At 40.4% G+C, this 16,366-nt stretch overlaps 1 protein-coding gene across 1 annotated transcript; it reads left to right on the top strand.

The window, feature by feature from the left end:
* The first annotated feature begins 1,236 nt into the window (after positions 1-1,236).
* On the top strand, positions 1,237-4,675 carry lmo2 (LIM domain only 2 (rhombotin-like 1)). The gene is made up of 3 exons (XM_079281562.1): positions 1,237-1,836; positions 2,781-2,996; positions 3,514-4,675. The coding sequence occupies exons 1-3, from the start codon at positions 1,796-1,798 to the stop codon at positions 3,737-3,739; spliced, it is 483 nt and encodes a 160-aa protein (XP_079137688.1). The 5' UTR covers positions 1,237-1,795; the 3' UTR covers positions 3,740-4,675.
* The last annotated feature ends 11,691 nt before the right edge of the window (positions 4,676-16,366 follow it).

Below are 16,366 nucleotides of genomic sequence, written 5' to 3'. Positions count from 1 at the left end.
TGCTGATTGTGCACAAGGGCACTTTTACTTTTGATATGTTAGGTATATTTAAGTGTAAACACGTATGTACGATCCTAATGAAGAAACAGATGATAAACCCTTTTCTTTATAAACCACCCTCTTAATTGTAGGCTATTCCACCATATGTGATATCATTTGTAATGTGATTGCTGTTTCCTCTGCATCTGCTGGTCATTTCATGATGTGATGACATGTTTATTTCTTGTGTGTTGTACAAATAAAACAGGTATTTTTTCTATTTCCGCCCTGATGAGATTGAAACCAGTCAGTTTTAAAACAATATGCATGACTAAACATGACTGTAAAAAGAATACAAAGACAGTGTAGGCTAAAAATACATATTACCAGAAAGATTACCTTAAAATATCAAAGGTACTCAATATAATCACCTTTACCAGACATAAATGACAAGCCTTCAAGGTTGAAAGATGATATGTCTTCAATCTTTTGTCTTCAAAGTTATTATTTTATGCAACAAGATTAAATATATTCAGGATTTTGGGGACTTCAGGGGCTTTCCTGTTAGTTTTGTTGTGGGACAAGTAACACATTGATGACCTTTATAAATCCCAACACAGTGTTGCACAACTCCAACCTGAATACATCTCAGCTACACAATACATCACCTTTTAAAGTTAATCATATGTTTTGTTTTCTAAAATCAATATATTCATTTGTAAAAAAAAATACTAATATTAACTTTCAAATACAAGTAGTGAAGGAAAAAAATATATAATATTTTACATTTCCTTCTGAAATATAGTAAAGTAGTACAAAGTAGCAAGGTACCACTAGCTTAGAATTGTACTGAAGTACTTCTTGAGTAAATGTGCTTTCCACCACTGTTAATGACTCGCCAGCCAGAGATTTTTCAAAACCTGTTAACCTAAAAGTTGTTCTCGTGAATTGCTTATAACTGATCTATAAAACGATAGTAAATTACTTATTACCAATTGATAAAGTCCTTAACAACTTAAGTCCTTTATAAAGGATCAAATCATATGATCATAAAGTAGTACTGGATATTTGTAACATATGTTCTACAATGGAAGTAATGAGACGCACTGTGACTAGAAACTCATAACGCTATCACTCGTTATCTTTTGTCCTATCGGCACTTTGGTGAAGCAAAGCCTGTAACGACCTTATTAGTCTCAGTCACGACCTAAACCTCCCCGCGTGACAGAGCAGGCTGTGTTCAGTGTTTAGCTGTCGCTTTAAGACCGATTTCCCCCCATTGTCAAACAGTCGTGAGCAGGAAGAGGGAAACGAAAGCAGAGACGGAGAGGGGGCCCGACGTATTTAAACACGATGCTGCTGCTGCCGCACAACAACGGTGACCGTGGATTCATACGGAGGAGCGCGTCTGCAGCCCGCTCCCTTAAAAAAAGACCCACGCACTCGGAGGTCCCCGCAAGTGTCCATTTGGATCGGATTGATGGTGCTTTCATTTAAAGAACGGACGGTCCGCAAAGTCGCTGCAGGATGATACAATATACTTGAGAGACATGAAAGTGCCACCGCGGGTTATTGCCTCAGGAAATGGTGACAGTGTCCCCCATCATCAGCTTAGCTGCTTAGAGAGAAATTGTCTTGTCTTGCGGCCATTTCCACGGGACTCAATTGGCAATTAATTGAACGCACAACAAGCCTCAAGCCGGCGTCTCGGAGGCTGTGGGAGCAGGTGCAGCGTGTCGTGGCTTCAGGGTGCCCGCAGGCAGCGTCACAGGTAGCCCCTGGAACCTTATCTGCATCTGGCTGGACATCATTAGACATGACATCCACGATAGAGAGGAAGACGCTGGACGCAAATGAGTAAGTAGCTTATTGGTGTATAAACTGGCAGATGTATTTCTGATATGTTGGGGTAAAATAAACAAGGACGCCTTATCTGACAGCCAGACTCGCGTACAATAACTGCATATGGCTGATAGCATGGAGGTCAGGAATCTCCTGCTGATAAGCAAGAAAAAAATATCACGTTCATGTCCAAGGGCAGCATGTTAAATGTGTAAGGGAGGAAAGATAGCTCTTGGCAGGAAAAAGTTCAGTGTTTCCCAGAACAAGATTCCTAAAGGTAGGCTAGGATATTTAACTCTGCAGGCTAAATAAATCGGAATAAAATGATTTCGCAGTTTATTTTATCGACATTGTTTTAGGCATAAAGGCCTATAAGAGGTATTTCCACCTCAAAAGCAGCTTCCCGCTACCTGATCAGTAACAAACTTTGCATCCAAACATTATTCAAACACACAGAACTGTACTTTAAATTATCGTGGAATAATTGAATACCAAATGTGTCAGGCCCTGAGATGATGCACACGACATCTACAATATTTACATATGGTGTAGCAACATAAACGTTGAGGGTTCCTGGGTTTGAGTATTTCACAAACCTTCATATGGTTTCAATGAAGAGTGGGAACAATCCGATACAGAACATGATCATAACAACCTGAAAGCTTCCTGTTGGGAAAGAAAATGGGAAAATGTGTGGCTCTGTATTTAACAATATCCAATGGCTCCCTCAGGTGGACAGCATCAAACTGCAAATGTACATGTTACTTATGGACAGTATAGAATCAGTGGACTAATAAATGGCGAATCCAGATCATGTTGGAAGTTTGGGCTTCGAGCTGAAAATATTACCAGATTAACAAAGATTTGAAATTTTCCAGGTAATGAAATGAATTGAGGAGCAGTCATTCGGTGTATCGCTGGTATATTTGATTTTCTTATCAGTCTACTTTCTCATCCAGGGAGCCAGTGGATGAGGTCCTCCAGATGCCACCGTCTCTGCTGATCTGCGGCGGGTGTCAGCAGAGCATTGGTGACAGATTCTTCCTAAAGGCCATCGAGCAGTACTGGCACGAGGACTGCCTGAGCTGCGACCTGTGTGGCTGTCGACTCGGGGAGGTGGGCCGACGGCTCTACTACAAGCTGGGAAGAAAGTTGTGTCGGAGAGACTACCTCAGGTTGGTCCGATGGTGTCGTAACATCATGATTGAATCAAGCACTTTGTTAGTCAGCGTCAGCGAGACATACGTGTAAACGTCTGTGTAGCCAAACGCCTGGTACATATCTTATTCCTGCGTGCCCGAGGACTCCATTGTTGTCAAAAACGATTAAAGCTGGGGAGCATGTGTTGTTTATGAGTCAGGACCAGGCTGGATTACTAACCAGGCAAAGTGGGCAACAGCTGCAGGGCCCGTTAAAGTCCCTGTTGCAGAATTTCGTTGGAAGTTTTTTTGCATTATAGCCTAATCCTGTGACCCGGTCTTGCTGTATGTCAAAATGTTTACGATGTTTATTATTTTTGTTAATATTGTGTTCAATCAAGCGACCACAAACTGGATCACAGAAATCCTGAGGTCAGGTGTTATTCCAGAATAGGTACAAGGCCAGGGGGAATAGAGACTCAAGAGATTCCTTAAAGTTTCATGCTTTCCATGTACGTCTCAGTATTATGCTGATATCTTCTCATCCATTCAGGCTTTTCGGTCAGGACGGTCTGTGTGCTTCCTGTGAGAAGAGGATTCGAGCATTTGAGATGACGATGCGCGTGCGGGACAAGGTTTACCATCTGGAGTGCTTCAAGTGTGCCGCCTGCCAGAAGCACTTCTGCGTGGGCGACCGCTACCTGCTCATCAACTCAGACATTGTGTGCGAGCAGGACATCTTTGAATGGACCAAACTCAACAATAACAACATGGTTTAGCAGAGTGAAAAGTGTCACCCTGCCTTTTCCCACTGGCTTCAAAGGGAATGAACCATTGATAAACTCGACTTTTTGCAGCCTGCAGGCATTGTAATGCATCTGACATTCATATGAAATTATTTTAACACAGAAATGAGAGGCTGCATCTCTGCATTGCTCCCTGCTGGAGACGAATGAAGACTGCACCAGCAATAACAACGCTTTTAATCATAGGCTTCATCCTTAAATGCAAAGAAAAAAAGCTTGAATACTGGCAATACTTAAACATGCAATAATAGTTGTTTGTTATACACTGGGATCTTAGATCTTTAGCAATGAACATAACTACGGTCTTTGTCAAGTTTCTTTTAGTCAAACACTGTTTCATCACCTCAAAGTCATCTGTTCAATGTGTGTTCAAAGTTTGTCAATGAGAACTTCAGGAAGGTTTTATTTTATGGTTAGTCATTTCCTGAGAACTATGTGACTTGGTATTAATTATATTGAAAATAGAAGCTTCGTTAAAGGAGTTGCTCCATATAAAATCCAAGTAAATATTCATTCATTATTGGAAGCTTAAATTCTCCATTTATGTTGAATTATGTGTTTGCCTGCAGACAAATTTCACGTTTGGATGTGTCGCTAACCTGCTGGACTGACTGCATCTAAATTACAGTGTGAATTAATCGGAAAACAGAATTATTTACAAAATATTGGAATTCACTAGGAATTTACAGACCTGTAAATTGTTACCAAAAATGTGACGACATGTTCAAGTTATAGATGCGGTACAAAGTCCATGTTGAAGAATCCTGTTCAGAATGATTGTGCTGTATTACCAGGTTGAACTGGTGGCGCCCTCTAGTGATCGAGGGATTCCATGCAATACTCATTTTACTGACTTTGGAGCTGTGTGTCTTTTGTAACTGTTACACCTCTTTGGACATGCACCCACGACTTTTTGGTCATTTACTATTAAATAAATTTCAATTTTGAGAAACACAGTTAATCTTTGGCGTGAGTGTCTTTCTGGGAGTTACAGATAAACCTGAAATCCAGGCATTAAAATGAATAATAATACAGAAGCTGTGCATATACTACATCGCACATTTTAAAAATACTCAGTCACAATGTAACTAAAACAATCCTGGTTTTTGTGTGTGCTCTAAAGGGACACTGTGACACTGTGTCCAAGAAATGGAGGAGGTGTGAAACAAAATCTAATTTTCCATGTTTAATAGCCGGTTGTATTGAAAGGTTCTAGTATAATTGCCTAGACGACACACACATTGTATCATTTCCTGTCAGTAAAGTAAAGTATGTTGACTTCTTGTACACCAACTGCAAAACAACTAAATACTATAAATATTATTTTATGCAAATAGTGAATATGAAAGTGGGACACAACTGTGGTCTTTAAGAGTGTGTAGTGTGACTGCGTGTGTGTGTTTTAACAGAATAACAGTAGATTCCTATGAAGTGGCGCTCTATTCTAAATGAGGGTTTTAGATATAAATTCCAACCATTCACATTTGAACGAGTTGTCAGGGTTGTTTTGGCCATGGTCAGTGAGAGCTGCTGACTATTATTCTGTTAATTATTGCAAATCTATTATGGGATGCAGCTTTTTCTCATAATAAACCCCTGGCAGGGCAAGAAGAGAGTGAATACTAGAGAGAGAAACAAAAGAAATTGACATTAATGAAGTCATGATGTGTTGGGCTGTAACATTCACTGTCTCTGCATTCCCTCATTGCTGTCTGTCTTCAAAGCTGGTGTCCCTCAGTGTTTCTGCTGTCTTCTTCATGTCTCCCAGCTGTCAACTCGCTCTGAGCTGGCCACAAGTCGTGCTCCTGCAGTGCCATCGCACAACCTCCTGCCATCCCCAGTTATCTTTACAGACATGAATTCAATAATTTAAACCATGAATTGCTATTGCGTATGAGGTTGGAAGCGAAGGCGCCTGACCACACCATTAGCGGCTGAGAGAATCAGCCTTTACTGGCGTTATGAAGTGGGTGAAGAATGTAATAGGGAATCAATTTGCAACAAAGAGAAAGGAGGAGAGGAGGAGAGGAGGGTAAAGCAAGATAGCAGCGCACAGAAGCGCCAGGATGATGCCTTTAGTGTGCCTGACAGTTTATTCATAGGCGAGGGAGGAGTAAGGAAGCAGAGTAAAAAACCCGGCTGACATGACGCTGATGCTGAAAGAGATACTTGGAGGGAAACTAACAAGTTTTCCCACAATAGAGATGAGACTACACAGTAAAGGCACACAGAGGGATGCCGGGCCTTTGCTCTTTTGGAGGTCTGCAGATTGAAGAATTGTCAGTGTGGCAGTATAATGCTTGAGGAATGGCTGCACGGTGGTCTCAACAACAAACCAGCTCCATATTGAACACCAGGCTTAAGATATGTGTAGATAAATAACAGAGTAATAAACGAGAGTATTGGAAGTAGCTCAGGAAATGACTTTGTGCTTTGTTGACGTTAGCTTTAGTTCCTCTTTGTTTGGGGTCTCACAAACCACAACACTGAATATAAAAATAAAAATTATGAATCTTGCAAAACCTGCAAATTTCTTTCCTTCAAATAGTTTTTCCTTCTGACTGCATTAAACCCAATATTTAAAAAAAGGTAACTGTGGAACTATTTCCTGTTCTGTTTGTTCTTTAGGCAAAGTATGAACAAATATCTATTCCTTTTGCTTGTGAAAAGATGAATTTACAGACAAAGAAATATGTGTTATCCTACATCGTGATATTGTTTGAGGCCAGTTAACTCTTGTTACCAAACTGTTATACCGTATAATGCCAATAACAGACATCCCAATAGCATTGTATACAACCCATTTTGGCTGAACTCGCAGCGCGGTGACAATGTCGATCTCTTGGTCCGTCGGTCCACCACTTTGGCCCATTAAAATATTCAACAACTGAAACATCTCAAATATCTCAACAACAAATGCATGGATAAGATGACATTTTGATCACCAACAGGTTGACACTTTTGACAAGTTGACAAGTAGGATCGCCACAAAATCAGGTCCAGATACTCATGGATGAACCCTATAATGAACCATAATGGTGAGTGCACTGGATCCTAACAACTTTGGTGACCCCTTAACTTTTCATCTAGCGCCATCATCTGGGTAACCTTTTCATTTGCCCAATACTTAACGAATAACTGCAAAATATTTACATTTCCTTCAGCCTCAGCTGTATTTGTTGATTACTGTTAAATAACAAATGTTTATAACTGAGATGCGTTGGTATTTAGTTCAAAGCACCGTAGTACAGCCTCACACAGAGCTTCTAGCATGACTGTAGACTCTTGTTTACATCTGTGGTCTCGTGGACCTCAAGCAGAAGTAAAGCACCTCTTCTACAAGTATGAAAAGATTTTCAGGATCAATCTGATAAAACAACTTTAAGTATCTTTTTTGAGATGTCAAGTAAAGCTGGGAGTCCCAAACAGAACTTGAGGGTTAAAGGAGGATGCTGTTTTTATCTGGGGCTCTCTTTCTACAAAGAGTTCACTGAGTTTAATGAGACTTTGAGAGAGTTGAGGGGATGCCAGGTCTCATCTCACGACATTGACACACACAACACACCGGTCTACAGAGACCCACAGCATCGGCCAAGCGGCCTGCGTTGCATCAGCTAGCTCTCCTCTGTTGCCCTGCAGGCTGAGCTTTGCCAGAGCACTGCCCTGACTTGCACAGCAGCCTCAGCGGGACTCAATAAAGCCCTGTGCCTCTTGTGTCATCCCTACCAGCTGTACACAAGGCCGGGAGTGTAGTGCTGTGTTTGTGTGCCGAGGGAGGCCTGTTTCATCTCCAGCGCCCATGTCACAGCAGTCCCGTACGGGTAAACCTAAAAACATCCAGCTGTGGGCATGGAAACCAAGGAGACTTTCTGAGGATGAAACCACAACTGCTCGCAGCTTGTTTTGATCAAACTGCTCACCCCACTGAAACAACCACCATGCACCGACCTCACTCTGCTGCAGTGTGCAGTGTGAACAGCAGATGGCACTTCTGGTCCAGGTGGACGGGAAAACGCACGAGGAACAAAAAGTCTGTATCTGTGCATGTGTAAAATAACTGACAGGCCGATTAAGGGAAAGCTGGTTTTCGAACTGATGCCAGTTCAAGAAAAGATTAATTAGAAGTGAACTGAAAGTGACGAGCCATATTCAAAGCACTACAGACATGACCGTTAAGAGTTCAACGACACCTACAAAGGAAGATGTGGTTGGACAATTATCTGCAGCACCGAGGTGATTAATCACAGCGTGGCCTGTCAATGTCAAACACCATCTGACAAAATGAGTCAAGTGCTGTTGATCATGCCCGCTTTGGGTTTCACTTGCACTCACACATTATCAGATGGAGCTAATTGGGAACATATTCAGTCTGTGGTCCTGAGAGATGTGTCTGTCAGGAGTCACATTCCTGCTCCGATTCTCTGATAGCCTGTAGCGCCTGCAGTCTGGATGGAGGACGGGCTGTGGGAGTAGAGCTTTGGGGGTTGAAGGGGCAGCCCATTCAGAGGTGGATTGGTGAGGAATAAGTGTGCATCCTTTAGCCCTCACCGGGCTTGTCCTCTGACTGGATTAAATATGTGCTGAGGATTTATTATGTAGGAGACCTCTGGGGCCTCAGAAAAACTCCATCTCAACTTTTCTGCCCTCTTATATTTTCTTTCTTACAACCTCACAGAATAGTTCCCTCCTTTCATCTACCTTCCCATCAGCCTTGTGTATAGATGTGTGATGTGATTCTGTGATTATTATTATTATTATGTTTACTACTTCAGCCTGGATGCCTGCACGCTTTAATGTCAAACAGAGAGGCAGAGGGACTGGAGCCCAGTGGGGAAGGAAGTATTTAAATCTTCCACTAAAACAAAAGTAGCAAAGTAAAAATGCTTGTCAGAGCCTTTGATTTATTGATTGCTGTCATGATGTAAAGAGAATTTCAACAAATATAATAAAAATGTTTTTGAAGATTAATTACCAACCCTACATTTAAAGTATGACATATTAAAGTATTCAATCCAGGAAAAGGTCCCTGTTTGAGTCAATCTATAATACTATTTAATTAGTATTAATGATGCATTCATGTATGAGTATAGCCTTTTACTTTTGTAGTTGGTTGAGATGGAGCTAATTTTATAATTGTGTCGTGTAGTTTAATCTAAATGCATCATATTTCATAAGATCAAACATGCTTTGTATGTAAAATCTTAATTTGTAGTCACTATATCTTTCAGATACAAAGGTGAAAAGTATAATACTTACTCCCAAACTGTAGTGGACTGGAAATGTGATGTTGAATCAATGGGGATCTCATCTTTTGGGAGGTATGCTTATTTGCACACTTACTGAGAGTTAGATGAGAAGATCGATACCACTCTCTGCAAACATGAGGCTACTGCCAGCAGTTGGTTAGCTTAGCTTAGCACAAACTTAAAACAGGGGGAAACAGCTGGTCTGGCTGAGACCAGTAACTTCCTGAAACTCTGCTGATTGCCTGGCCCCAACATCGTCCATGGTAGGTGATTCTTTTGTTACCGTTGGACAGAGGCAGGCTAGCGGTTTCCCTTTGTTTACAGCCTTTTTGCTAAGCTAAGAGAAGCTAACTGGCTGTTGGCTGTAGCTTCATATTCATTGTAACATGAGATTGCAGCTTTTCCTCTTCTCATCTGACTCTCGGTAAGAATGTGAAAAAGCTAATTTCCCAAGATGTCCCTTTGTTACATTCCACCACTGCTGAGGCGGTTTGTCTTAACACATGCATACACTGACACACTATTGTATTTATCATCGCTGAAATTCTTTAGAGTTGCAAAAATATGTGATACAAGTGTAGTAAATCACTTTTGAGACAATCTAGCGGGCATTTTTTTACATATGTTTCTTTGGCCATACACCTCATCCACCCCCCCTGAAATGATCCCCACATGTTGAGCAGTGTTCCTGGCTTCTGATGAACCAGCTACACATAGCACATGAGGCTCTGTCCCAAGACCTGCATCAAACATGCTTCCCTTATGGTATGGGTCGGTGTTAGGTGAACCATTTTTTTTCCTGAAACTGACTGACACGGGCAAGCAGCAATATTGCAGAATAATAACTGCTGCATGTCAAGACCACAGCGTGGTTTAGAAACTGCAATAATTGGTATTATGTGTTTTATAACTCCAAAACCACTGACTAGTTGTACTTTCATGGATGAATAGTCAAGAAAATGAACTAATGTGAAACATAAAAACATTCTTGAGGGTTCGGTATGACCATGAGTGAGTGGATAAGGTGTTACAGGTCCAAGGTGAACTTTGTCTGTGGTGCAAGCAGAGAGAGCAGCTCGTTATAAAGAGTAAACCTGTCCTCTTGAGTAGAAAAATGATTTTCATGTGTGAGTATTTCTAATTTACATGTGAATAAGTAAGCTATTTCCGTTAACAATTTCGTGATTGATTCTTCTTTTTATTCAGCCAACAATTCATCCATCTTCTCATGAAAACAGAACACTATCATATATATCATATTTTATACAGACACATGTCAGGGACCACATACATTTAGACCTGCTTTATTTAGATGAGCATAAAAAAACCTCCTGGTATGACTCTAAACCTGACTTCCACCTCCTTCTCATCAGACATCAGTAAATAGCCAGACCGTTACCGGGAAGCAGACCGTGGCAGTGCATTTCTCTTTCAAGCAGTCAGTGATGGAAACTCCAATTAAGGTGGTGGAAAAAGGTGGCTACTGCTTTTAAAAAATCTGTGCAGATGTGCAGGTAAGTGACCATGCGGTAAACTTGTGGCAACACAGCGTCGGGCTATGTGCAATTTCCGTCTCTAATTGGACTTCCCATGCAATGCCTGCTTCCAATCATTGCAGAGAGCCAGCGCAGCAGGCACACTGGCAGGATGGTGGACCACAGTTGGACAGATCATGAAAAACTTCAGGACAGAAAATTGACTGGGCAGGGATTTTAAATAACACATTTACAGACTTTGTATGGCTGTTGTCAGTAATGGAAGAAGTAAAAATACTCCAAGAGAGCATCACTTTAATGTTGTAGCTGGTTGAGATGTGGCTAATTTGAACTTTATCCTGGGTAGGTTCATGCATCATCTATTTCATGTGATACGATGAGTCGATTAACTTCAAGCTACAATGCCAGACATTTGATGGATCTGTGTTCTCAAATCTGACAATTTTAGTTTTCTTTGGTCTGAATATTAGACATTTGGTGACGTCACCCTGTGATCTGGGATATTGTGATCTATGACCAAACAATTAATTACTAAATCAAGAAATTCATCAGAAGATCAATCATTTGTGAAAATAATTGTTAGTTGTATAGCCCTAAAGCTGATAACATGTTTTATGTGATAAATCTTCTGCAATAAGAGTATTAACTAAAGTAAGTAACCAAATAAATTAAGTGGAAGAAAAGGTGCAACATTTCACTCTAAAATAAAGTAGAGTAGAAGTATACAGTAAATCACACAAAGGAAATTACCTCAAAACTGTACTTATGTACAGTACTTTAATTAATAACACTGGCTTTCGTCAATGAAATTCTTGTCTATGATTTAAAAAGACACTTTCTCAAACTGTTGGAGCACAGCAGGGAGTTGCCACCCACCACAACAGTTGAGCTTCATCGATTCTCTACACCTGTTGTTCCAAATCTTCCCTTAATGCTTAAATCCTGGCGATGCCATCCTGAGTTTAGAATTTCTCTTTTCCCTTGGATTTCCTCCCTTTCAGAATTGCTTCACCTGGAACCAATCTGTAACACAATCAAAGTGTCCCGACATGAAAGCTCAGTTCCTTCCTTTGATAGTCCATTTCTCTCCACACTTCTTCTTTTCTCTGGTAGCTCAAGCAGCCATGTCTGGAAGAAATTCAGCTTAAAATAGAGACTCAGTCACTAAGCATTATGCAAATGTCCTTGAAACAACTCACTGGTGCTCTGCCTTTAGCGGACAATAGAATGGGCCCTTTGTCTAAAAATAAGCTGTGCATAATGAAACTAAGTGCCTGGCTTGTTGAGAAACTGAGAACACTGTTGCGAAGGCCTTGAACATTTTGAGTTAATAAAATATAACTTGGAGGAAGAATAACTGTGTTATATAAGATGGCCATTCACGTACAATTTAGTATAATCTGACGGCTTCACAAACCGTTTGTTCCAAAGCAGGCGAGAGCCAGTTTTTAATGAAATGAGAAGCGTGAAATGTGGAAAAGAAGAATGTAACATCATTCTTTTTTCAAAGCTCATTCTGTGTCCTCATCATTGGATTGCAGTCATCCATCCAAAGCGTTGATTGCAGCTTCTGGATGAGTCGATGCTGACATTTTGTATGCTGCATGTTCATCAGTCATCCCTTGGCTTCAGAGTGTGTCCAGTATCGCAGGGTGATTAAACTCTAATAGCAGCCGTTTGAGAAATCCGGGGGGATTTACTCCTGAGTCAACATGCCAGACCCCATTTCCTCCTCACTCACTGCTGCCTCTCAACACCCAAACGGCTGCAGCCACAGTAGATCTCCACATGGAACTTGTATAGATTGAGAAAACCTTGGAAGTGACCCTGCATGAGGCCTTAGACATACACAGGGAGCTATGCCAATATGACTAATTTCTCCACATAATATGTCATTTACTTATGAATTAAACATATGAATAATTGTTTTTTGTTTGGTTATCATGATAAATACAGATACATATTTCTACCAGAAGTAATTTTACACAATAATGTTTTATGACGCTTGAATATATGCAATGCATTTATTTATGTAAACTACAGTTCAAGTAATTAGTAAATGTTTCATATTAATTAAAATATGAAGATTTGCTGCTTTTTCTTGCTTTAGTAATATGAATATGTTTGGGTTTGGGACTGTTGATATGACAAAACAAGCAACCTAAATATGTCAACTTGCATTATGAAAAGTTGTCATGTATTTAATAGACTTTTTAAAAGTAAAAAGTTGTCATGTATTTAATGTACTTTTTCTGTATCTGAATCATAACTTCAGAAACAGGTTATTCATCAAAACTATAAACGATTACTTTCTTTTTGTTAGCCGTAGAAATTGTGAAAACACTTTTGCTCCCCTTCCATTCATAAACTACATTTAGCATGTGGTTGGCACCAATGATTTGTTGTCTTCAGAACATGAAAGTCAAAGCTGTTCATACGTCGTATAATTGTGTGTCATATAATCCAATGTAGGATGGACCATTTAAATGGAATGATACGAAAATGTAACATGAATTGAACCATCTAATTTTCTTACATGTCACATGACCAAATGATTAATCGAGAAAATAATAATCAGATTACCGTATCTGATAATGACAATAGTCACGAACTGAAACAGATAAGTACTCGCTATACATGTACCTCTACAGATCCTGTTAGGACACCTGTTACCTGATGGATGGATTCAAGAAAGTGCTAAAACAATCTTTGTTCATGTTAATTTGATTGTGCAGCTGACACTGCGTAGGTAAGATGCATAGATTCCTGCTGTTTATGCCAAATGGTGCCACATCAACATGATTCATTTGCAACAGATTCCCTTTTACACCCCTCAGTTATTACATGTTGGTGATCACTTGCTCAGGGCAGCCTGACTGTATTGTTTTTATTTGACAACAGACAGGTTGTCTGCTACTTCAACCCAGACAAAATAATCTTTAAAAATTCTTTGTTGTTCTTTAAACCACTGAGATCTTGATTGACAACCTTTGAGTTCTCTTCTTGACTCTTCTCACGAACAGGATATTCTTTTCTGATCACATCATTCTTTGTAAAGTCTGGAAACAAAATCAATTTGATGCCAAATAAATACATTTGAATAACTGTATAACTATACGGAAGACGTTTTGGGGAAACGTTGCATATATTTAAGAGAGCTGGAACCAAATGATCACGTGACTCTACACTACTCTATGTGAGCTGTTCTATGAATGAGATGTAGTTACAGAAACATGCCTAGATCTCTAGATTTATGGTGGTGATTTCCCAAGATGCCCCCCAAAAAACAAGACTGAATAACACATTTCAGACATCTTGTTTTGAAACTTCCCACGAAGAACAACACAGCGCCCGTTATCCAGCGGCTCAGTGGAGACAACGTATGCTGCTTCTCCATGTGACTTTAATTGAGTGATTAGATGTAATTCAATAAGCAATCGAAGGGCAATGTGCGTGAGTTTGAGGCGTAAAGCAAAAGAGCACTTGTGAGTGGAGCCTTTGTCCTTGACCCTCCATCATTGCTGCTCCCTTTCAAGGCTAAATCACGCGGTCTGATCGGCCTCTGGCCAAAACCCCTCCGCTCTAATTGTCTATAGGCCACCAATTCCAGGAGTACAGTTTACAGGTTTAGTGCTCAGGCTTGTCATGTCTTGTGTTTGCCATATGAGTCACTATCTTTAGACCGGGACCAACCACACAAAAACATCCCAGTTATTATTTTCTGTGAGCAGCATTACCACAAATCCCTTTGCTGAGATACTCTGAGATACATCAACTTTGGGAATGTTTGCCATCAGCTAACTCTGATAAGCCGATATTCAGTCTTAAGCCATCGTTCACATCGACTTGACTGCTTTCAGCAACCGAAAGAAGAAAGCTTTAAATTCAAAAACATCAGGATTGTGAAATTACTCTGAATTGTGACACAACTTATCCCAGCTTGAAACATTACCCCTACATGTGGACCCATTAGCCCCCCGATTCACACAGCTGTTTACTGTCAATCTGCCACGGCTCATGCTAATTTGGCAGGAAATCGCTGGCATTATAATGAAGAATATGAAAACGGCCCACTCTGTAGCTTTATGATGCAGTGAAATAGTTCCATAAATTACTTCAAGTCTGCTAATTCTCAGAGTGAATCAAAGTCCCCAGAGGAGCTGCAGTCTGTGAAATATGGCTCATTACTAAACCAAAGGGACACAAGACCTCAGTGGGATTACAAAGTCAAGGCTGGTTATAAAATACAAAAGTAAATGTTAATCTTCAATCCAGGATTGTAGAAATGTCAGAAAATTCTCGCCACCATTCGAGGAGCTGACTTGTGGAAGCAATCTTGGCAAACGTGTGTGGAGACATTTGTGTTATCCAACATGTGTCTTTAATGCTTGGTCAGCCCACTTGCCAACTGTCACAGTGTTAAAGATAGACTACACCCTCTTGGATTGTGCAAAGAAGGCCGATAGATTTACAATATTACCCCGCAGCACAACAGTGATCGCAGAGGCCCGCGGGGCAGCCAGAGGCCCTGTTCTCAAGTTGTATGTTGTAAAGCTTTGTTACCATAATTGTTACAGACTCCTGGATACAATGGTGACTACTGCAGCTGACTCAGATCACGTCTGAACCCACAAATCACAGTTAAGTCAGCATCACATGCAGTGTGTTTGAATTGGCATCGCGAAGTGGGGCTGTAATCGACGCTCAGACACTAACATCATATCTATGACTGACATACTTATTTGTAATATCATATTCATTCATCACTTTGCGAAATAAAGACAGGACTTCATTGTCTTTTCAAAAATAATCCTACAGTATTAATACTGTCAGCATCTGGCATCAGATATTTTTGTTAAACAGGGTGGTACACTTCAGGGTCTGTGTTTTCAAAATGATAATCAAAACAAAAATATCTAAATAACACTGTGGGCAAACACACAAGAAAATAAATACTGAATAAAACCAGATACATTTCATACCCACCAATGAAATATACATAATATGTAAGAAACACACAATAAAATAAAGTTTGCCATGAGCCATAACTTGGACTTTTAAAATAAGCTGTACTTATCTTAACAATGGATCAAATTAAGTCGCTTTTAGTGATGAACACACAGATACTCATTGTCACTTGACTCTGAAGTTCCCCTCAATACTACGCAGGGTTTTTAGCATCTTTCAGCTCATTGTTTTGGTTTTACAGCCCGCATCTGTTAAACCCACTCTGACCAACACCAAACAGCAGACAGAGAAAGTCAGCAACTAGCTGGTGAACACAGTGAAGTATTTAGCAGCCCAAAAAAACAAAACAGATTACACACTGCACTGACTTACAGTTGTGTGTCTCTAACCTTAAAAGGTAACTGGCCAAGCTGTTGGAATATGTTTGCCAACATGTGCCCTTGGGATCCCCCCAACACAACCCTGATTAACTTATTCTGGGAGACCTGTAATTTCTCCTAGTGTTTTTTTCCCCAGACGTTCAGACCACGAGCAAATAAAACAATCAAAGCACCACAAGAGTAGAAGGGGACATGTTGTTTAAAGTGGCAGCGAACGGATGTTGCATTACAGAAATGGAGTCATGGGCAAGGCTGTGAACTAACATTGTCCTGTGGTGGTTCTGCAGGGGTGAGTATTAGACACAGAGCCATTTGAAAGAGGACAAGGCAGTTGTTCAACAAGTGTTTTCCGAAATTCAGCGCAGGGAGCATGACTCTGATTATAACGCCATGTGAATGTGCTTCTTTCTAGTCTCAATGAGGACATTCCAGGCAATTAGGAGGATGAGTACAGCTTTGTTTGTCCCTTGTCTGTTGGGTCAGTGACTACCTGGAAGTCGAAGATGCACA

Source organism: Melanostigma gelatinosum (assembly GCF_949748355.1).
Source record: "Melanostigma gelatinosum genome assembly, chromosome: 1".
Classification (NCBI taxonomy): Eukaryota; Metazoa; Chordata; class Actinopteri; order Perciformes; family Zoarcidae; genus Melanostigma; species Melanostigma gelatinosum.
This window is presented reverse-complemented; position numbering and strand designations above follow the sequence as displayed.

Bases quoted from the DNA above. Each gene is read 5' to 3' on its own strand.
- lmo2 (XM_079281562.1), top strand. From the start codon at position 1,796: ATGACATCCACGATAGAGAGGAAGACGCTGGACGCAAATGA. The intron at 1,837-2,780 runs GTAAGTAGCTTA...TTTCTCATCCAG, and splicing joins AAGACGCTGGACGCAAATGA to GGAGCCAGTGGATGAGGTCC. The intron at 2,997-3,513 runs GTTGGTCCGATG...TCATCCATTCAG, and splicing joins TGTCGGAGAGACTACCTCAG to GCTTTTCGGTCAGGACGGTC.